Source organism: Phyllobates terribilis, unplaced genomic scaffold (assembly GCF_046119375.1).
Source record: "Phyllobates terribilis strain yellow unplaced genomic scaffold, ASM4611937v1 Scaffold_4__5_contigs__length_816908805, whole genome shotgun sequence".
Classification (NCBI taxonomy): domain Eukaryota; kingdom Metazoa; phylum Chordata; class Amphibia; order Anura; family Dendrobatidae; genus Phyllobates; species Phyllobates terribilis.
In genome coordinates, this window is record NW_027362764.1 from 544671260 (window position 1) to 544693949 (window position 22690).

The 22690-nt window shown below is 39.8% G+C and overlaps 1 protein-coding gene across 6 annotated transcripts in view; it reads left to right on the forward strand.

Moving 5' to 3' along the window:
* Positions 1-22309, forward strand: part of RTTN (rotatin) — a 308992-nt gene extending 286683 nt beyond the window's left edge. For 4 of the 6 annotated variants that reach the window (XM_073678960.1, XM_073678959.1, XM_073678958.1 and 1 more), the window contains exons 44-50: positions 228-305; positions 6867-6993; positions 7683-7885; positions 13957-14224; positions 17507-17610; positions 18820-18889; positions 21248-22309. In XM_073678960.1, the coding sequence (XP_073535061.1) occupies positions 228-305; positions 6867-6993; positions 7683-7885; positions 13957-14224; positions 17507-17610; positions 18820-18889; positions 21248-21327 (930 nt within the window). In that variant the 3' untranslated portion in view covers positions 21328-22309. Of the gene's footprint in view, positions 1-227; positions 306-6866; positions 6994-7682; positions 7886-13956; positions 14225-17506; positions 17611-18819; positions 18890-20513; positions 21065-21247 lie in introns of those variants that run through there. The other 2 variants (XM_073678962.1, XM_073678963.1) reach the window with 2 other exon arrangements.
* The last annotated feature ends 381 nt before the right edge of the window (positions 22310-22690 follow it).

Consider the following 22690-nt stretch of genomic DNA (forward strand, 5'->3'; position numbering starts at 1 on the left):
GCTCCTCTCCACCAGCTGACAGTGACTTACAAGTCTCATACGTGCATGTATACGCATACTTGGCTGTGATCGTGCAGCTAGTGGCTGATTCTTGTTGCCCACTCTTTAGGCGCAGAGAGCTCTTTTAAATTAGTGGAATATTGGAGACCACAGAAATTGGGTTTTCAAATTAAATGGTTTTCTGGAAAGAATTGTTGTTAGTGATGTCTACTCCTTGTCTATTATAGGAGGAGAATTTATGCAAGCAGTTAAAAGTTACCATGAATCTTCTGAGGAACTGTATTTACAGAAATGAAGAGTGTAAAGTAAGTAGTTCTCCTGTATTCTGAGCATGATCTCTGCAGAAGGGGGAAAGAATAGTCTCACACGCTCCTAGAAAAACCCTACATCCCCATCAAGAGGGTCAAGTGTGGAAAACATCGGCCTGTGCTATGTCTTGGCAGAGAGTTGTGATCTGTACTAAAATGCCAGTTCCTTCCCTTTGAACAAACTTTAACCCTGCAGTTAAAACCACTTTTACCCATCACAGGCCCGGGAGCCACATGTGGCTGCTAAGCCACAGGTTGGGGACGCCTGGTCTGTGGGGTAGTTCATATGACCGTGAACTTTCACGGACCTAGTGGTTCACACAAAATCACAGAGACATGTCCAATTTTCATCAGAGACTTGGATTAAATATAATATAATTATTCTCTCACCAAATTTCGGTATGTACGTACTTATTCAGTCTGTATTTCTGGCACATGTTTTAGGGTATACTTCTACATAGCCTCTAATAATTCTGGAGTATCTTTTTCACTTTGTACCCATCATCTGTTATTCCTGCTAAAAAAAAAAAAAAATGATACATTGACAAGTAGGTGTTACCATTTGGGGATGTGTCCCAGGATAATCTTACCTTATCCATTCAGTGCTGGTTGTACCAGATTTTGTGGGAAAAGGGGAATGATGACACACAGGTTCTTTTTAAGTCAAGAAATATAGATATAATATTGTTTTTGTGTCTCTGACTTGAGCATGGCGTGACACTCAGTTTGCATTTACATCAAAAGAAATCTAGAAGTGTTTAACACTTTCCACCCCCTCCAATTGTATTGTCTGTATTGACCGTTTCATACCTATGTCTTTCGGATGATGTGTTATCAGTTTTGTAACAGATTGCTGGAAAGAAAAACACTTGATTCTTAATCATAATAAAAATCATTGCTCCAGGCCGTATAAGAATGTACGATCCGAGATCTGATTCACATGATATCTATTGTAAGAGCTGCTTCTTACCTGCAGAGTCCCATTTCGTGATCTAATTATTTGGCAGGGATGTGGGCAGCCTTGGCTTCCATAGAGTGGACTTCATGTTCTTCAGAATTTGCTCACAAAACTAACCAAGACAAATAAATCTCCATTTTGTTGAATCTATACCTACAATGCAACAGCAAATTCAGCCTCAAGTGTTACACTTGAAACTACATTACCCAGCAGAAAGACTTACTCATTTATAAAGAGAGATTCTTAAGAGAAATGGGTCACCTTGAAAATGTTAAATGTATGAGCAGCGGGAGCGGAGCAGATTTATATAAAGGTTAGCAAAAGTCTCAGCATAGCTTGTATTGTATTCCTTTAAATCCTACACTTTCTGTGCTTAGGAGTCCAGTGGGCGGTCCCATCCTATGATTGACAGCATTGTACTATCCACTGGGAACTGAGAATAAGCAGTAACTTCAAGGGAGCCTGTCACCAAACCACGGGCAGCATGGATCATGGCCTGGCTGCACAATTGCCGCCATGAGAATCTGCTATTAGGACAAATAGACAAAGTAGCAAAACATAATGAAGTGATTGTAATGGGGGATTTCAACTACCCGGATATTGACTGGGAAACAGAAACCTGTAGATCTCAGAAAGGAAAAAGGTTCTTGACAAATATTAAGGATAATTATCTCTCCCAACTAGTGCAGGAACCAACGAGAGGGAAGGCCGTGTTGGACTTAATATTGACTAATAGGCCTGATAGAATAACTGAGGTACAGATAGGGGGGCACCTAGGTAATAGCGACCATAATATTATCGACTTCAAAATGCCCTTCAGTAGGGTTATCAATAAGGGAACAACTAAAACATTAAACTTTAGGAGGGCGAAGTTTGATCAGCTGAAAGAAAGCCTTCAACTTATTGACTGGGACAAAGTTCTTAATTAAAGGAATACGAATAGTAAATGGGAAACCTTCAAAAGAATTCTGAATACTCAGTGCGAGAGATATATACCGTATGGGAATAAAAGGGCCAGAAATAAGAGGAAACCAATGTGGTTGAACAAGAACGTAAAAGGGGCGTTAAATAGCAAAAAAGAGGCATTCAAGAGATTAAAACAGGAAAACAGTAAGGAGGCACTAATGTGTTACAAGGAAAAAACGAGAACCTGTAAAAAACAAATAAAAATAGCGAAGGAGGAAACAGAGAGACGTATTGCTAGGGAAAGTAGATCAAATCCCAAACTGTTCTTTACGTATATAAATAGTAAAGGGATTAAATCGGATAATATTGGACCGATAAAAAGTGAGGAAGGCAAAATCATAGAGAAAGATGAGGATAAAGCTAATCTATTAAATCATTTTTTTTCGACAACTTTCACAAAGGAAATAGAACTAACAGGAGAAATGAGAAGTGACCAGCTTAATCCTCCACTAAGTATGACTAATCTAACCCAAGCTGGGGTACAGAAACGCCTCAGTAACATTAAAATAAACAAATCACCAGGACCTGATGGCATACACCCACGGGTACTAAGGGAACTAAGTAATGTGATAGACAGACCGTTATATCTTATATTTAAGGACTCTGTTGAGACTGGGTCTGTACCACTTGATTGGCGACAGGCGAATGTAGTGCCAATATTCAAAAAGGGAGCGAAAAGTGACGCCGGAAACTATCGGCCGGTGAGTCTGACGTCCGTTGTGGGCAAAATTTTTGAAAGCTTCATTAAAGAGGCAATTACGGAGCATCTTGATGCTAATAATCTTTTAATCCCGAACCAACATGGATTCATGAGGAATCGCTCCTGCCAAACAAACCTGATTGACTTCTACGAGGAGGTTAGCTCTCGAGTAGATCAGGGGGAACCAGTGGATGTCGTGTATCTCGACTTCTCAAAAGCGTTCGATAGCGTGCCACATAATAGGTTGGTATACAAAATGAGAATGATGGGGCTGGGGGAAAATGTCTGCAAGTGGGTAGCTAACTGGCTAAAGGATAGAAGGCAGAGGGTGGTTATAAATGGAATATACTCAGATTGGGTAAGCGTCACTAGTGGGGTACCACAGGGGTCTGTACTAGGCCCAATGTTATTTAATATCTTTATTAACGACATAGTCAACGGGATAAATAGTAAAATATCAATATTTGCAGATGACACAAAGTTATGTAAAACAATTAATACAAAAGAGGACAATGCAGACCTACAGAGGGACTTGGATAAGCTGGGTAGGTGGAGCATTAAATGGCAAATGAGGTTTAACGAGGAGAAATGTAAGGTCATACATATGGGAAGGAAAAATGGAAGTCACCAGTACTCACTGAATGGGAAATCATTGGGGAATTCAGAGATGGAGAAGGACTTGGGCATCTTGATTGATAGCAAACTAAATTGGAGTGCCCAAAGTCAGGCCGCTGCTGTAAGGGCAAACAGGGTAATGGGATGTATCAGAAGAGGTATAGCTGCAAAGGATGAGAACATTGTTCTTCCACTGTACAAAGCACTGGTCACACCACACTTGGAATACTGCGCTCAGTTATGGGCCCCAATATATAGAAAGGATATAAATGAGCTTGAAAAGGTACAAAGGAGGGCAACAAAATTAATAAAGGGAATGGAGGGACTGCAATACCCAGAGAGGTTGGCAAAACTAGGACTATTCAGCCTGGAAAAGAGAAGGTTGAGGGGGGACATAATAAATGTGTACAAATATGTTAGGGGACAGTATAGAGATCTTGCCCGGGATTTGTTCAAAAGGAGGGATATTACGGTAACAAGAGGGCACTCACTAAGACTGGAAGAGAAAAGGTTTCAGCACCAGCATAGGAAGGGGTTCTTTACGGTAAGAGCAGTGAGAATATGGAATTCACTGAGTGAGGAGACGGTAATGTCAGATTCACTACACCAGTTCAAGCGGGGACTGGATGCATTTCTAGATACCAGGCAGATTTCAGCATATACTTAAAATAGAATAAAATAGTAGGTTGATACAGGGATTTATTCTGACTGCTGGTTTCAGAGTCGGGAGGGAATTTTTCCTCAGGTGAAGATTGGCTAAATCATTTGGGGTTTTTGCCCTCCTCTGGATTAACTTTAGCAATTACAGAACTAACAGGTTGAACTTGATGGACGCAAGTCTTTATTCGGCTTTACAAACTATGTTACTATGTATATTTTTCTCTGAAATACTGCAGCGTTTGAGAAAAGATATGCTTTATCTGGCCGGGGACCATATTGGGGGGAAACGTGAATCATCTGGCTCAGTCCCTGGTTGGCTTTTCCCGGCGCCACTCCACGTAAGCCATACTTGTCAATCACCTCTAGCAGGGCTGGGAGAAGTCGGCTGGTGGTAGCATCGGACTCGTGTCTGCGGCTTTGGCCCCTGCCCAGATCTTTATTGTAATGTCAGAATAAATATACCTGGCTGCAGTCCTGGGTGCTATGAATCAGGTGACAGGTTCCCTTTAAATGAATATATTGTAAATTCATGTATCATTGTGTTCAGCTCCTCCTGCTCTACATCGTGCTGCTGGTAGATCAGGCTTCATGTTCTTTGTGAAAGGCTTCCTTATCTTAAATCTTTAAGTAGAGTTTCTCTACAGAATCCTATGAACATCTCTCATAAATCATATCACAGGCTGCGGTCTGCCTCTGCCATCTGTAAGTGGTCAATCAGTACTACCATCCAGCTTTGAGGTGAAACACAATTTTAATGATTTTCGTAAAACCTGACACAATGTAACCTTTCTTTCTTCCTCACAATATAAAACTACTTTACAAAAAAAACTATTGGCAAAAACATTTTAAACCATTTCATGCACTACTAGTTCTCTAAAAACAAATCTAAAGTTGACAGTACTATTCCTATAAAGTGTTTTTTGATTTTGTGCTCCTTTTCTCGGGACATAATGTGAGCACCTTGGCCCTTGTTGTTGTCCTGCAGAACAGCCACTACAAATGTCCGGAGCTGTGCCTATTAAATCTCACTTGTGGGTATGCTGAGAGTTAGGCTATGTGCCCACGTTGCATTTATGAAGCAGAAAATTTCTGCTGCATAAATGCAAGTCCTCTCCCGGAAAAACGCATGCGGAATTCCGCACGCGTTTATCGCGCTTTTTTCGCGCGTTTATCATGCGTTTTCCACATGCGGAATTGCCTTGCGTTTTTTATGCATTGAACAAAGGCAATTCTGCTTGCGGAAACGCAAAATTAAATGACATGCTGCGGATTTTTGAACGCAGCATAAACGCTGCGGAAAAATCCGCAGCATGTGCATAGAACTTGCGGAATCCCATTGGGGACCATGGGGTGCGTGTTACCAAGCGTTTTACAAGCGTTTCCGCTGCGGAAATTCCGCATCAAAAACGCTTGAAAAATGCTACGTGGGCACACAGCCTTAAGCTCCCACAAATGTGATATTGTTGGCTTATTCATAAGGATCCCAAAACCTTTTAACTAGCATATTATTATTTTTTTCTTTTTTTAAATTTGGTTTGCCACTTTGTCTGTGACCGTCCACAAATATGGCTGCACAATCATCCAGAAACCTCACTTAATTCTGTGGCACAAAAAGCCATGTCAATTACTTGGAGCTTAAAGGAATTATTACAAGATGAATCTTCGGGAACGCACCTCTCTTCTTCCTGCTTTAAAGCACCACTCCAGCATTTTCTTATTTCATCACTGGAGTGGTGCTGAAAATCCCAGTCCCCTGTCTGATACTTACCCTCCGGCGTTTTAATCTGTTCTTGCTGCCGCTCCGGTCCGGAGGTCACTAATCAATGTAAGTCTATGTAAGTCTATGAGAGCCTCATTCTGTGTCTCATAGATTTGCATTGAGAGCCTGTGATGTAGCTTCTGAGTTCTGGCCACTTAGAAGCTACGCTCACAAGATGGCGCCTTGGGATCGGATGGTCGCGTAAAAACGGTGAAGGTGCCGGAGGTTGAGCATATGACTAGGGGCAGGGAACTTACGCTTAAAGCGCTACTTCAGTGGTGAAAATAAAATGCTAGCGTGGTGCTTTAAAAGCACAGCTGAAGACTGACAGTCTGGACTAGTAGCATTGTGGTGTCGCCCGTCTGACCGGTCGCTCTCCCAGCAGGGGATCAGCAATCCAGCCGGCTTCACAGCGGCACAGGCAAGTTGTAAAGCATTGAGCCTGCTCGGGCTGTGCGCTCTTTGCATGGGTACACCGGTCGTGCTGGGGTTTGCTTTTACATGCAGCTTTGCAATGTCACCCATTTATGAACTTGAGACAACCCTTTTAAAATTCTGTCTCTTAACAAAAAAAAGGTAATAAAGTAGCCCAAAAAATTTCACAAAAAAAGTCCAACCTGTTCCGTAAAAATAAATGTATGACAATGCAAACTCTTGTAAACTGCTACTAAAATTTTTAAATAGCGAAAAACCTCTGTAGCGGGTATGTGTTCAGCCATTTGTTACTGTCCCCTAGTAATACCACTTCCTATGGCCGTCGTGCAGGAGCCAGGGATGTGTTGTCTCCTCTTCATCTATAGAATCATTATGATAAGGTTTTGCATGGTCTTTGGAATATTAAGAACCAAGTTGGTTTCCTGAGACTAGCTGGACCACCAATTGTTGCTTTCCTTTCGGCAGGCGGCCTCCCTGGAGTCTCCGTTTGCTCCGGTGCTGTATTCTCTTTGGCCATGGCTTATGATGGATGATTCGCTGATGCAAGGTGCTTTGCAATTACTTTGTGTCTACACGGCAAACTTTCCTGCAGGTAAAGAAAAAAGATGAACAAATGCTCCATGTCCAGATATCTATCAGGCCTGACCGTCACAGCTGTAACTGAGCAGATGATGCTTGTATAAGCCCGTCACACTGCCTGATGCTTACGTATTGTAGCACTATAGTTCTGTTGTGACTGTTATATGCTTGTACTGTTCTTCCTCCTCCACCACAATTTCCATTCCCCATTTGTTTATATCAAGAGCACATTTAATGTATGTATTTTTTAGCATGGTAGAAATATAATTTTTGCATTGTTCTTGCCTTCGTACGTATCAGAAACCTGACAGGTCCTTTCTAAGTTTTTAAGGATTTATTGGGATCCACTGAAATAGGCATCTGGTGTAGCTGTTATTGGCTCTGGTATAATTATTGAAGCTATGACACAAGTGTGAACACAGCCTTATAGAGGAAATTGCATCTTGTACATATGTATGGCATTTCCACATCGTTCTTGTCAGGTTTCAACTTTTCGATGCAAATAAATTGGGAGAACGAGTGTGGCTTATCCCAGCGGCATGCCCTGTAGATAAGCCATAAATGTATAACACTGGAAAACCCCTTTAAATACTTCATATTAGGATCAAATAGTTATTAGAGGAGTACAGAGTGATATGCACTGAAAAATATCATTTTTTTTTTTCTAATTTTACACTTTTTCCTTTTTTCCCCATTTTTAAGCATCTAGTTCCTTATGCTGGACTAACACTGGAGTAATGTCCACCCAGCCATCACAGAAATCCCCCACAGGCAACTCCATACTGCACAATGTCTTAAAGCTCGCCGCAGACCCATCTTCCTGCAGCAGCCTCACACAACATGCGGCGTTTGGTCTCCTCTCTAATGTTGCCAACACTCAGGACTGCAAGTGCATCATCCAGAAGGTATGCAAAATCAGAAGTGTAATCAGCATGTAACACCAGAAATCTGCCGGGGATATTTTTCTCAATAGGTGATTCTTAACTTATTGTTTTAAAGGGGTATTCCCAAAATCTGTATGTAGTCTTTTAATGTGCGCACACATTTATTAATTTGTGCCAATATCATACATTTTTAAATCTGTTCCTTTTTGCACTTATCACCCCAATTATTGACCTTTCCGTACCAATTAGAAGCATCCTTTAGTATTTTTAGCTCCTGGTCGATCATGCACAGCACGGTCTCTCTCAGCTGGCAGCATTGCTTTGCTTTGTCTAGAACAGATCTGTTAGGCCAGGGTCACACGAGTGTATAAATTGGACGAGGTCTGTCCGATTTTTTTATCGGCTAGCACTCGTATGATACAATGGGGCAGTGATTATTACTGATTTTTTCACTGACAGAATGTGTCTGGAAAAAAATCGCAGTATGCTGCTATTTCACTCTGAAATCGGAGGTCACTTACTCATTCAAGTCTATTGGTGCATGGAAACACCGGATTGCACTCGGATGACATCTGAGTGCAGTCTGATTTCCGCAGACTTGCAGAATGGAGATGTTTTCCATCTGCTTCTCACAGTGTGCTCCAAACTGCTATGAACTTTTTGGCCATAATTCCAAAAAAGTGTTTTTGGTGCAAAGCCAGCACTGCACATCGCCAAAAGAACATCATGCCCACAGTGAAGCATAGCATTATGCTTTCAGGCTGTTTTTCAGCAGCTTATACTGGGGCTTTAATCAAGACGGAATGAATATTGCATCACAACTTTCAGTTCTCTGCTAAAAAGATGAAGAGGAATTTCACTTTTCAGCACAACGACAACCCTAAGTATACCTTCAAATAAACAAAAGAATGGCTTCGCCAAAAGAAGATCAAAGTTTTGCAGTAGCCCAACCAGAACCCAAAACCTGAATTGAATTGAAAATCTGTGGGATAACCTGACGATGCCCTCACAATCTGTCAGATGGGAGTGGCTCTACAATGAAGAGTGGGCAAAGATTGCCAATTCTAATTGTGCCACGCTGATAGATTCCTACCCAAAATCAATGTATGCCTGCATAACTTCAAAGGGTACGTCAACAAAGTATTAGTTTAAGGGTGTGCATATTTATGCAACCACATTATTTTAATTCTTTTTTTTTTTCCACCCGAAAAGATTGTTTATTTTTCAATTGAATTCCCCTGATTATGAGTGACATTAAAGGTGGAAAAGGTTCTGAAATGATTCTCCTTTTCGTATGATTTTTTTTTTTACATGCCAAAAATGTTATCAGCGGTGTGTAGACTTTTTATATCTACTGTACTGGACTATATACAGGTGCTGAGATTAGTTGTGCTGTGTCTATTGACTGCTGATAGGCTAATGATGTAAAACTGCAAATGCTGCTCTATTGATGCATAAGGCAGAGAATTTTCCTTTGCCATATGCATCAATAGAGCTGCATTTGCAGTTTCACAAAACTGATCTGTAAGCAACAGGCAACAAATACCACTTTACATTACATTACCATTGTGGATTGGGGTATTGGAGTTGAGCTCTGCTAAAATCAGCTAATGATTTAATACCAAAGAAGCTATTCTAATGTAGATGGCAGGAAATAAAATCAGTCTGGCCTGGTACTGTACAGGAGCAGACAGTGCTCAGAAACATAAGGTAAATTCTACACTTAGATTAGTTTGATGATAACTCGGAGTGGTGGAGCTAGTCAGGAGCCGCCACTCAAGAGAAACAAGTGCTGCTTGGAAATGTAGTTTTAGCAGTTAAGAATAAGGTGGCCCATTGTGATATGTGTAGCTGGTAGCACAGATAGGCTGAAAGAGATGAAAAAAGACACAAAGGTAGAGGAAAGAAGCTTTATGCTGGGCTATTCTGTAGATTTACAATATATATGCAGTTACTGTGCTTTCTCAAAAATGTGATTCTGGGAAAAACCCTTTAATAAAGGGTAGAAAATTATGTTAAACTTACTGGTTCACATTATGTTGTAACGATGGTATATGTAAAACAAAAAGCAGATCAGATATAATAATACACAAGTTGCATGGACAATGGAATATAACTCCAGCTATTATTACGCGGGTCCAATTGGATCTTTTCCTCATTACTTCCTATTCGGATTAGTGCAGGTATGCATGTGTATGTGCATTTTTTGAGTCACAAGCATTGGCTTGGTGACTAATCCTCATTATCCTCAGCTGCCACTCAAATCACGAATGTCTGAGAATGCCCCTTAAGGTGGCAGAGGAGTCCAGCTCTGGAGCCACAGATCATGAGACCGTGGGATAGTACTGTAGATTTAGTTTGGAATTTCCAGTTTCTGTTGGTTCATCACGCCTGCTTTACATTGTCACTTTGTAATGTTGGTCAGTCTCGAAATTAATTGTTGATTGATTGGACATGACCGAAACTGCACTTTGTGGCGAAAGTTTTACATTTAGCGATATTAATTTGGCCTTTTTTTAAAGAGATGTTCCCTAATAAAAGTAATGATACTCATCCACCTTGATTTCACTGCAGGTCCCTGTTCTGGCTCATCTGGTCTCTGCCTTCTGGTCCCATTCTTGACAAACTGAAAAAAGACCATAAATGCTAAGTTAGCCAATCACCAGCCTCAACAGTGACCCACCTTAGCCAGTGATTAGCTAAGCAGGCATTTTTGCCAATTTCCTCTGTCTCGATTATGGGACCATTGAATATGATTTACTTACAGTCATATGAAAAAGTTTGGGCACCCCTATTAATCTTAAGCTTAATGTTTTATAAAAATTGGTGTTTTTGCAACAGCTATTTCAGTTTGATATATGTAATAACTGTTGGACACAGTAATGTTTATGCCTTGAAATGAGGTTTATTGTACTAACAGAAAATGTGCAATCTGCATTTAAACAAAATTTGACAGGTGCATAAGTATGGGCACCCTTATCATTTTCTTGTTTTAAATACTCCTTCCTACTTTTTACTGACTTACTAAAGCACTTTTTTTGGTTTTGTAACCTCATTGAGCTTTGAACTTCATAGCCAGGTGTATGCAATCATGAGAAAAGCTACTTAAAGTGGCCACTTGCAAGTTGTTCTCCTGTTTGAATCTCCTCTGAAGAGTGGCATCATGGGCTCCTCAAAACAACTGCCAAATGATCTGAAAACAAAGATTATTCAACATAGTTGTTCAGGGGAAGGATACAAAAAGCTGTCTCCGAGATTTAACCTGTCAGTTTCCACTGTGAGGAACATAGTAAGGAAATGGAAGAACACAGGGACAGTTCTTGTTAAGGCCAGAAGTGGCAGGCCAAGAAAAACATCAGAAAGGCAGAGAAGAAAAATGGTGAGATCAGTCAAGGACAATCCTCAGAGCACCTCCAGAGAGCTGTAGCATCAACTTGCTGCAGATGGTGTCACTGTGCATCGGTCAACTATACAACGCACTTTGCACAAGGAGAAGCTGTATGGGAGAGTGATGCGAAAGAAGCCGTTTCTGCAAGCACGCCACAAACAGAGTCGGCTGAGGTATGCAAAAGCACATTTGGAGAAGCCAATTTCTTTTTGGAAGAAGGTCCTGTGGACTGATGAAACCAAGATTGAGTTATTTGGTCATACAAAAAGGCGTTATGCATGGTGGCAAAAAAACACAGCATTCCAAGAAAAACACTTGCTACCCACAGTAAAATTTGGTGGAGGTTCCATCATGCTTTGGGGCTGTGTGGTCAATGCCGGCACCGGGAATCTTGTTAAAGTTGAGGGACGCATGGATTCCACTCAGTATCAGCAGATTCTTGACAATAGTGTGAAAGAATCAGTGACAAAGTTGAAGTTACGCAGGGGATGGATCTTTCAGCAAGACAATGATCCAAAACACCGCTCCAAATCTACTCAGGCATTCATGCAGAGGAACAATTACAATGTTATGGAATGGCCATCCCAGTCCCCAGACCTGAATATCATTGAACATCTGTGGGATCATTTGAAGAGGGCTCTCCATGCTCGGCGACCATCAAACTTAACTGAACTGGAATTGTTTTGTAAAGAGGAATGGTCAAAAATACCTTCATCCAGGATCCAGGAACTCATTAAAAGCTACAGGAAGCGACTAGAGGCTGTTATTTTTGCAAAAGGAGGATCTACTAAATATTAATGTCACTTTTCTGGTGAGGTGCCCATACTTATGCACCTGTCAAATTTTGTTTGAATGCAGATTGCACATTTTCTGTTAGTACAATAAACCTCATTTCAAGGCAGAAACATTACTGTATCCAACAGTTATTACATATATCAAACTGAAATAGCTGTTGCAAAAACACCAATTTTTATAAAACATTAAGCTTAAGATTAATAGGGGTGCCCAAACTTTTTCATATGACTGTATTTTATAGACATTTATGACATTTAAAAATAATCTCTCAGCATGTTCTACCCTCCTGTAAGCCGTTCATATGAGCATGCTGATCAGAGAAAGTTGAATAAAATATCTTGATATCTGCAATCCAGTGTCGACTTACAGAGAAATGAACAATTTTCTTATATGTAAATGAACTGTTTAAGGGAACCTGTCAGCAGGTTTTTGCTATGTGCTCTGAGAGCAGTATGGTGTAAGATCTGAGACACTAGTTTCAGGGATGTGTCACTTACTAGGCTGTGTGTAAATTCAATGTTTACTCAGCAGTAGATTATCACTATCTGACTAGCTGCCTCATGCCTTGTGGTCCAACCACACTCCCAGCAGTGATGAGCAGCTCTGTCACTATACATTGTATACAAGCTGACACTCAGTGGTGCGGGCAGGGTTATACAAAGCTCAACTTTCCAAGCTCTTCTTAATCTGCAGCAGAGAAAACTGGGATTCTGTCACAACTGCTACACCCAGTAAGCTAAGTGATGCATCGTTTGAATCAGGGTCTCAGCCCTACCTCATGATGCTGTCAGATTATGTTGCTGACAAAGTCCCTTTAGATCTATGCGCAGGACTTGGATCTTCCTTAGAATCCGCCTCCAGAGATTTTAAATGAAAGGGTTTGAGACATGTAACAAACACAAAACAGTAGAACTGAACATTTTCTCATTACAAACACATTTGCTGCATCTCTCACAGCTTTGCTGTATTGTAACCCTGTCTGCCTGAGATGAAAGCTGAAGCTGAGAAGAACCTGCAGATGTGTCGGGTATAATCACACACAGCTCTGCAGTGAGATCAGGAGAGCAGAGAGCGGCCATCACACTAGCATCTCCCCCTTTCATATAAAACAACCTCTGAGGGGCAGTCTTTAGAGTAATCTGTGTCTGGCCCATAATTCTGAACCGCTCATTTACATATTAAGAAAATGGGGATTTCTCTGGAATAAGACATCTGATCAGATACAGTATATCAAGGTATCATTTTTCTATGACCTGCAAGAAGCACTCCCATGGAGATTATTTTTTCTAACTCTTAATATGTGCATGTAATGTAGTATGTATGTGTTTATGTACTCGCCTACTGCCGCCTTCTCTGTGATCCAACGTTGTTCTGCTCCTCTTCTCAGTGACGTCACTGCTCTTCAGACTCTCTGGATCGCTCTACGCGTGAGCTGGAATTCTCTTTTACAATGTAAGCCTATGGATCCTCATTCTGACTGCCCCGAGCCTTACACTGTAAAAGCCACCTTGGGTCACAATGCACTCGGCATGTCCCAGGAGAGTCCGAAGAGCAGTGAGGTCACTGAGAAGAGGAGCAGAACGGCGCTGGATCCCGGAAATGGCAGCAGTAGGGGAGTTTATTAATGCATATACACTACACTAAATGCACATATACATAGATTTATTTAAAAAAAACCTTGATGAGAGTTCTTCTTTAATTACAGGCTTTAGCTAAGAACTGTCAGCTAATATCTTGTATTACAGTGCATTACAGAAGTGAAATTTGGCAGGAGGGTATGCCAATGCTGCATAATAGAATGAGAGACTAAAGAAACATTCAACTTAATTAATTATACTATTTGGTTATCAACTGATTTAGTTAAGTTTTTTCCTAAATTGTGGTCTTTCTTTTTTTTTCTTGTTTGCAGAGTAATTTTTTACAAAACTTTTTATCCCTCTCCTTGACAAAAAGCAATAACAAGAACCTTAATGCTGCCGCAAATCTGTGGCTGAAATTTTTGTGGAATTTGTCCCTGGGAAGTGATGGTCAGGTGATGATTATGAAGCTGAAGGGGAGCGTAGACCTTCTCCTGGAGCTCACCAAATACCAGCAGAAGCTGAAGTTCCCGTCTGCTTTGCTTGTCTTGCATAACATCTGCTTCAATCAAACCAATAAACCAAAGATACTTTCCAATGGTAAGGACTCAAGTCATTCTCATCTCTGAATTAAAAGGTGTTTTTTTTTCTAAGTCCTATTCTTTTGTTAAAGTTCTACCAATTTTCCAATCAATGTAATTTATTCAGTTTCTCTAAAGTCTACTAACGAAAGCTGCAAACAGGAATTCTTCCTTGATATTGATCTGATTTTACACAGTCCAATTACAGAGGACATTGCAGAAGAAATTGTGCATGCATAATCCAGTGAATGCATTAAAGAATAGCTGTCAGAATAGACAGACTCTACTCCATGTAGAAGTCTGTGAACTGGTGACCTGAAAGCTCATGCGTTCTGCTCTGTAGTCCGTGCAGAGATAAGCTGCTCTAATGAGTAACGGGTTCTGCATGTTCGACAGTTCTCTATAAATGTAAATTCATTGGCAGTCATGGAGAAAGTCTTGTTTTTTCACCCTACCTGACAGGTTACGTAAAGATTCTTCATGTTGTATGTCACATGGGACTAAATCGCCTTGATTTTATTACATTAACTCCTTAATGACCACCCCTTGTGTCTCTTTGATGGTGGGCGGTGCAGGTTCAAAGTCTGCAGTGTTGTCCTTCAGGCTATGTTCCCACAATGAGCCTTTGGAGCGTATTTTTTTGCTGCTTCTTACAGTTCCAGCAGAGTGGACGAGATTTATAGAAATCTCACGCCGACTGTACTTTTGATTTGCTTAGCGTAAACTGACCTGCGGTGCTTCAAATCCGTAGCATGACAATTTCTCTTGCGGGTACGCTGATTTTCCTTTGTGAATTTTCCCCCATAGACTTGCATAAGATGCAGAAAGTCAGCAGGTAAAAAAATCGCACACGCATAAAATCCGCATGCAATCCGCACCTAAGTACATCAATAAAACGTTGTCAAAGCCTAATACCAGGAAGTTTAAAAAACACAGCCCCTTTATTTAAAGAACAGCACGCCAACAAGAGACAAAAAACAGTGTCAAAAGCACAATAAAAACGCATGTTTAAAAAAAAAAACACACAAAAGCAATGAAAAACCAAAAGTAACCTCATTTAAATAATAGGTGCAGAAATGCTGCTGCTTTAAAAACTCTGCTACTAGGACAAACCCTGCCAGTGATGCCAGCTCTGATTGGGCACCGGGTTCACGTGTCATAACAGCATGGGAGCCCCAGTGGAAGTGAGTGCCGACACCGCGGGAACAGCGCTGGCCGGTGAGGGGAGTATAAGCTTTTTTTTATTTATCGGGGCCAAGCGTGGGGTATGACAAGGAGTTATCCCAGTAGTGAACAACTTTTTAATGTTGCTGCAGCATAGGTGGGTAACTGGCCCCTGGAGCTGTACGGCTGGGATGCGAGACCCCATCGGAGACTTGGAGACCCTTCTATGGTACCTCCAAGATGCTTGGTACATCTTTGTCTTGGAAACACCGGACATAATGTATTAGCATTCAGGCGTATGCTAAAACATTATTTATAGGTTTAAACCTAATTTGTGAAACTTCAGTCTCCTAGTTCATTTATTTGATAAATTTATGTCACCACTAGGGATGGACAAGAGCCAAACAAGCTTCTTTACCGCCATTCAAAGTCAGCATGTTTGCTATGTAATCTGAGAATATATAGCAGAAATCTCAAATTCATAATAGATCTCAACAATCAAAATCCAATACAGCAAAAATGTGAGAATTGAGTTAAAATGTAACTTTTAATTCTGTCAACAGTCAAACAGATGGATATAAATGAAGATCACCGTTCCAATAGAAATTAAACCCTAGGTCAGAAAGGGCCAACAGTGGTTGGACATAAGACCTTATATACTGGTAAAGTCCCCTATAGAAAGATGTGTTCGAAATCTACTGTGTAAAACAGAATGTTCCCATATGTACAGAATCACAGTGGTGCACAGGGAACTGCATGAATGTTTGACTCTGCACAGAATTTGACAATTATATATCTTTTCTATTGGTTGATCAGTGTGGGGTGTTACTTTTGAGTGAGGCGAATGCCTGTCTGAATTAATCTCAGTTCCCCCATATCTGTAACCTTTTTTGGGACTTTTTTTGTCCACCTATTGATATCCCCACTCAGGAGAGTGGGAATTCTAGTAGGTGAGGCCTATTGTGTGCACAGCTTTCACATATCCTCTGTTTTGTGTAATTTTGTTTTTCTCTGTCTCTATTTGAACTCCATTCTCACATTTTTGCTGTATTGGATATATAATGTGAGCGCATCATATTATAGGGCAAGAGAGATAAATTTCAGGGATGTATCACTTACTGGACTGCTTGATGTAGTTTTGATAGAATCCCTCTTTTATCTGTTGTAGATGTAGCAGTAGTCATAATGCTAAGCTGTTTAACCCCACCCACACCAGTGATTGGCAGCTTTCTGTGTACAGTGTACATTGTCTGCCAATCAGTGGTGGGGGTGGAGTTAAACAGATTAATCTGACTGCCATGCACATGACACCTTGTCAGGCAATTATAATCTCCTGCTGATAAAACACTGATTGTGTTGAAACTACAGCACATAGCCTAGTAAATGACACATCCATGGAACCAGGCTCTCTTGCCCTATACTATGCTGCTCTCAGATTAAATAGCAAAAACCTGCTTATTCCCTATCTCTACCTTAAGTTGAGGGAGATTCTGAAAACTTGAAATAAATGGGGATGTGCTGCATGTTTCTAGCAATCCGACTACCTGACATGGCTAAAACGTTCAGATTAATTTGACACTAAACTTATAGCATAAGAAATAACTGCAGGTTAACGGAGGTCAAATGTGCATAGGGAGGTAAAAATTGCCGATGAGGTCATGTCCAGACATTCCCGCCAGGACACATGCACAATGTTATTTTCATCGCTTACCTTCTGATGTAGAAGTGAGCATTGCCAGAAAACCCAGGTTGGCTATGCATTTAGTCTATATGTTAAAAAACAAATCCTATTGTATACAGCATCAGAGATGGCCAAGGTAGCTCCAATCTAAAAAGGAGCCATCTGTCATCTTCACTTTGACTGATTGCTGATATTGCCAGGGAAACGCCCAGATATTTGTTATAGTATTTGGATAATTTGCTGTCTATAATACATTAATGGCTAGAGCCTACCAAAATGGTAGTTGGTAGTATATAGGGGTCCAGGATGGTGCCGCACTCTGTGAACCAGGTTGGTTTGTAACTATGGAATAACTTTGAGGTTTTACTGTATTCCTTAAATGAAGGGGAATTCACATGTCTAGTATTAAGTCGAAGTATTAAAGTAATCACTCCTGGACTTTTTTTTTTGCTTTAGATAACGTCATGACTGTGTTATGTGCCTGTCTAGAAGATGACAACCCCAATATTCAGAGAATAGGGGCTTCAGCGTTATGGGCTTTACTTCACAATTATCAGAAGGTAAGTGTTGTATGAGCGGAGAAAGAGATTAGATAAATGTTTTATGTAGTACATTTGGGTCACCATTAGAGATCTGTATTCTAAAGTTGCTCTCATTGCATTGGTAGACCCCATGGACAAACACGCAGTAATGGAGGTTAAAGGGGTTGTCCGGTGTAAAATAAAAAGTCTGCAGTCGCTCTGTGTGACTGCAGACTTGTGAACCCTCCCAGGGCACGCAGCGTTGTGTCGCTGTTGTCTTCCCCAGGAACGGTGGTCAAGTATGCGATATGCAAACTCCCGGGCAGAACCTGTCTAGTGGGCACGGTCTCGCTTAATACAAGCATATTGAGCAAAGCTGTGCCCCCTCTAGTGGGCACTAGGAGGACACACAGTGCTCAGAGTGACTGCAGACTTTTCATTTTACACTGGACAACCGCCTTAGTGTAGACATCCTCTGACCCACAGTGCCTATTGATGGACGTTTGCTCACCATAGAGACACCAGCCATACTGTACTATTACAAGTAACCTGTAGTTTCATATCTTTGTTAGTCTGAGTCTTGGGTCTCTTGAAAATCTATTGGTACCTTCATACTTGCCGACCAAATTGTATAGGTGACGGCCGAACACTACTTGTAAACCGATCAGCAGTTGTTTAATAGCCTGTTGCTGCAGAGCGTTCTGTGCCCTTAGCAGATCATTGCTCTCGGCAGCACATCTCCTGTTTACACACAAACATAAAGTTAATTTCATCCATTTCAAAAGAGTTTTGTTCGCTCATCAGGAGATTCGCTTTCTGTTTAAATAGGCTAATAATCGGAATTATCGACCAGTGTAAATTCACCTTAATACATATTTTGACAGATTTTTCTAACTTTTTCAACACCTCATTTTATTTTATGGTTGGGAATATACTATTACACTTTTTCCAACTTCATCATCTTTTGTTCTTTTCATCATTCTGTCAATTTCTTTATAGTTTTATCACATCCTGCTTTTTATTGCATTCTTAAAAGTGAGCGCTGAGAATAATTCCTTTATCTTATTTTTGCGTCTTAAACGAGCGCTTTTGAAATGAAAGCTTCAAATAATTGAAGATACTTCAACTGTGGGTGAAAAGCGGATGGCTGAAATGAGACATTTAATTGAATCTCATTTTAGATAATAATGTGATATTTGTGATGCAAGATTTGTTCCAATAACAGATTAAACTCAATTTGTATCTTAGGCAAAAGTTACTCTAAAGACTCCATTGTTAAAAGGGAGGATTGAAGACGCTCTATCTGCTTTGAGGAAAAGTAAGTGATGTTTTTTGTATATTTTTTATAAATGGACTACCTGATGAGTTGTAGATTTCAGATAATATTTTTTAGCTTTCATGTAAGGTTATATTGCACTACATGATCCAACATCATATTAAAAAGCAAAACCAGTATGGTTTGTAAAGTCAAATAGATATTGCAGATGTATTTATTTTGGCTTTTTAGCCACAGAAAACTGATATACAACATCACCTTATGGAGCGAGCTCAAGAGCTGATCTGCCGTCTTATAGCAACGACCAGAGCTAGGTCCAGTCACTGGATTTTAAGCATTGAAATTCTGCTGTCAATCACTGATAGCAGCATTTAAATGGGACGGCAGCCAGTGCTCATGTGCAGCAGCTCACTCCACCCCCAGTGACACGATTGCGGGGTGCTGATTGGTTGCCCTGGCAGCCAGGGGCCTACTAAAGGCCCGATTGGTTACCATCTTAGTGCTCCATTGAAACCTAGCCTGTGACTGGGCTTCATAGGAAAGCAGCATTTTGACTATACACTGTAATACAGAAAATAAAGTAAAATATGGAAAAAATATATATGTATTTAAAAACTTTTAGTGGTATAAAAATTCAAAATTCACAATTTTTCCAGTTTAAAGATAAAAAAAAATATATTTAGTTTTGCCATGCCAAGAAAAGTCCAAATCTACATAAATATATAATTAACTCATATTATGAATGCCATAAAGGTCGCAGCACTTCTCGAAAAAAATGCAATAAAAAGTGATCAAAACTTCATATGTACCTCAAAATTGTATCAATAAAACACCTTCTTTCCACACATAAAACAAGCCCTCACACAGTTCCATCATCGAAAAATACAAAAAATCCTTTGTGTCAGAAAATGACACCTTTAACTTTTTCTACAAGTTTATGAATTCTTTTTTTGGCAGTTTAGTACTTCTGGACTGCCCATGGACTTTATATGTCTGGGTTGTCCACACTTTGCCCTACACTGATGCTCTAATATGTTAATGCAGTGTAAGTAGCTTTCATTTTCATGGGGTGGGAAGCTGCTGTTGGACATAGCTAAACTCCGCACAAAGAAGACAAATATGGTTTACTACCATGTTTATCTTTTCGATCTCCATACACAGTGCAGATTAGGAAGCGTTGATGGTGTTTCCTCCTCTGAATCCTATGTGATTGCTATGTGTAAGGAGAGAACAGGAGCTGCTGTGTCTTCCGAGACCCAGTCAGCTCTGCTATGCAGGCAGGATGCTGAAATTTCCCTGTAACTGGGGCTAATATTCCACTCCCAGTTACCAGGAAAATCAGCAATAAAAAGAATATTAATATGTTAAAATGCCCCCAAAAAGGAATTTTATAAACTGAAGTGCAACATAAATAAAAAAAAAAAAAGTAAAAATAGCAAAAAAAATATAGAAAAAAATACAAGTCTAAAAAAGAAAAAAAAATAGGGCCAGTCTAAATCCCAGTTTCTTGCCCCAGCCCCATAAAAAAAAAAAAAATACATCCAATATAATAAAAAATTTCTATAGAGAGGGAAATGTAATTAGAAATGCTATATAGCGGTCCTTTGTGGTTGTAAAAAAAATAAATGTGAAAAATGTACACATCTCCTCCTATTTTTCTTCACAGTTGTCCACCTAATATCAGTGCGAAAAAAAGGAGGCATATAATAATGACATAAAAATGAAGCCTAATGTATTACGGAGAAAAGAGGCAAAAATTATTCGAATATCCAAATGAGGAAAAAAATATTAGAGCCGTTAAAAGCGTGTGCATAATAAAGCCTGAAAATATGCTTGAACAGGAAAAGAGAAAAATGGGTCAGTCATGAACTGGTTAAAAAAACCAAATATATGTTTTGGTATCGCTGGCATCACACTGGCCTAGGAAATCATGTCACTAGGTCATTTTTCTCTTAAGAGTAAACACAATTAAAACAAACCCCCAAAAAACTATTTCTGAATTGACATTTTTTATGTTTTCCACCTCATTTTATAGTAAAATGAATGGCGCCATTCAACGCTTCAACTCCTCCCGCAATAATAAAAAAAAAGCCCTCATACGACTATATCAGTAGGGCACCCAATGAATAAGGAGCTAAGCTTATGTCTAATATCTATGGTCCGCTGTAGGTATGCTACTGTATTTCATATTTGTAATAGACCCCAGGTTTCCTGCCAAAAATGTGTACTCTTTGCAATCTGCTGTAGTATCTACTCCCTCTACACAGGATGATGCATTTCTAGAAGGATCATATGGTGAACATCACAATCATTAGGATGATTTGTGGTGTAGGAAATGGTTATATTGGATTTTGTGTCTAATATGTTTGGAAATATTTCTACGTTATGTTCTTTTCATAGATGGGTCTTCATGTGAAGAAAGGCTTGAAGGCTATCATCTGAAATGTCTGGAAAATTTGGAGGTTGTTCTTGCTAGTTGAAGATGTTGCGTCTATGAAGGTTACTCTGACAAAGCTTCTGCTGGACCTGCTGCATGATTTCTATCTTGTTACCATGGGAGGAACTGTTCTTCTAAGCACCTACGGCCTTTATAATACAATAGCAATTAGAGATGAGTGGATCTATTAACAAGATTCTGGTTCATCAGCCGGGTCAGTAATCTCTTGCCGCTGAACGGGATACTCGTGAATCTCCTACCTACTGGTATCTCCAGCATGGCTTTTAATAAGCCGGACTGGTGCAATGTCGTCTGTGCGTCACACCACAATGATGATATTGCGCCAGTCCAGGTAATAAAGTCCTCACCGGGCAGAAGGTTAGAGATTTGCGCACCTCTCGTTCAGAAGGGAGTCTACTGACCTGGCCTGTGGACCAAAGTCCAACGAATGGATCCGCCTATCACTAAGTAGCATGCTATTTAATGTATGTAGAATTTTTATATAAAATAACAGCTAAGGTTTTATTAATTTTACACATTGGATTAGGTTTTTCATCTGTATGAGTCTTCATTGGAAGATACATTTCTCAGTAGGAAACTTCCAGGAATGTTATTTTCTGACTCCTGTGGCAGTCTATTAAGTTCCAATATGTTCAATGTAAACCAAACAATTCACTGAATGTACAAAAAGGCAATTTTCTCTCTCCACGAGCAATAAAGCTAAAGTTCCTGATTGCAAAAAGAATTACAACCTTCGTCCAGAAATCTCTACCTATAATTTTAGGGAATTGATCTAAGGTGATGACAGGTGATAAATTCTGGACATGGAAGGTTGGATTAAAAATGGAATTAGAAGCTGTTGGTATTTTCTTCCTCGTTTTTTTAGCAGAGAGGAAATCCTGCCTCCTGATTTGTGTCGTCTTTTTATATGTGGTTGTGATTTTTGTGTGTGTTCATATTAATATTTTTTGTTAATCTTATTTGTAAGTACATATTTATTGGTATAATAAAATCATCCTTTCTATGATGTTTGGTATCAGTTTATCAAATAGTTTTTTCTTTCTCTATTATTATTATTATCGGAGACAATATCTTTATTTTTATCTGTCTTTAGTACATTTTATAAGTTCAGCTTTTCATTGTCTTTGACTTAATTTGCGCAATTAGTTTTCACAGTGAGAAAATTTATTTTAAATTAGTCTTCATTAAAACTTCAGTAAGCACAGCTTCAGGCATACATATTAAGCATTTCAGTTCATAAGAAGTTGAAGAATTATGTGAGAAACAATGCGTTTTACATGGGCAATACAGATATACGTCTTGAAAAAAGCTAATTTTAAATTCTATTCACTAGAGGTTTCACGGGTTTACCGCAAAAGAGAGCGGCCAGAAGACCTCAGCATCTG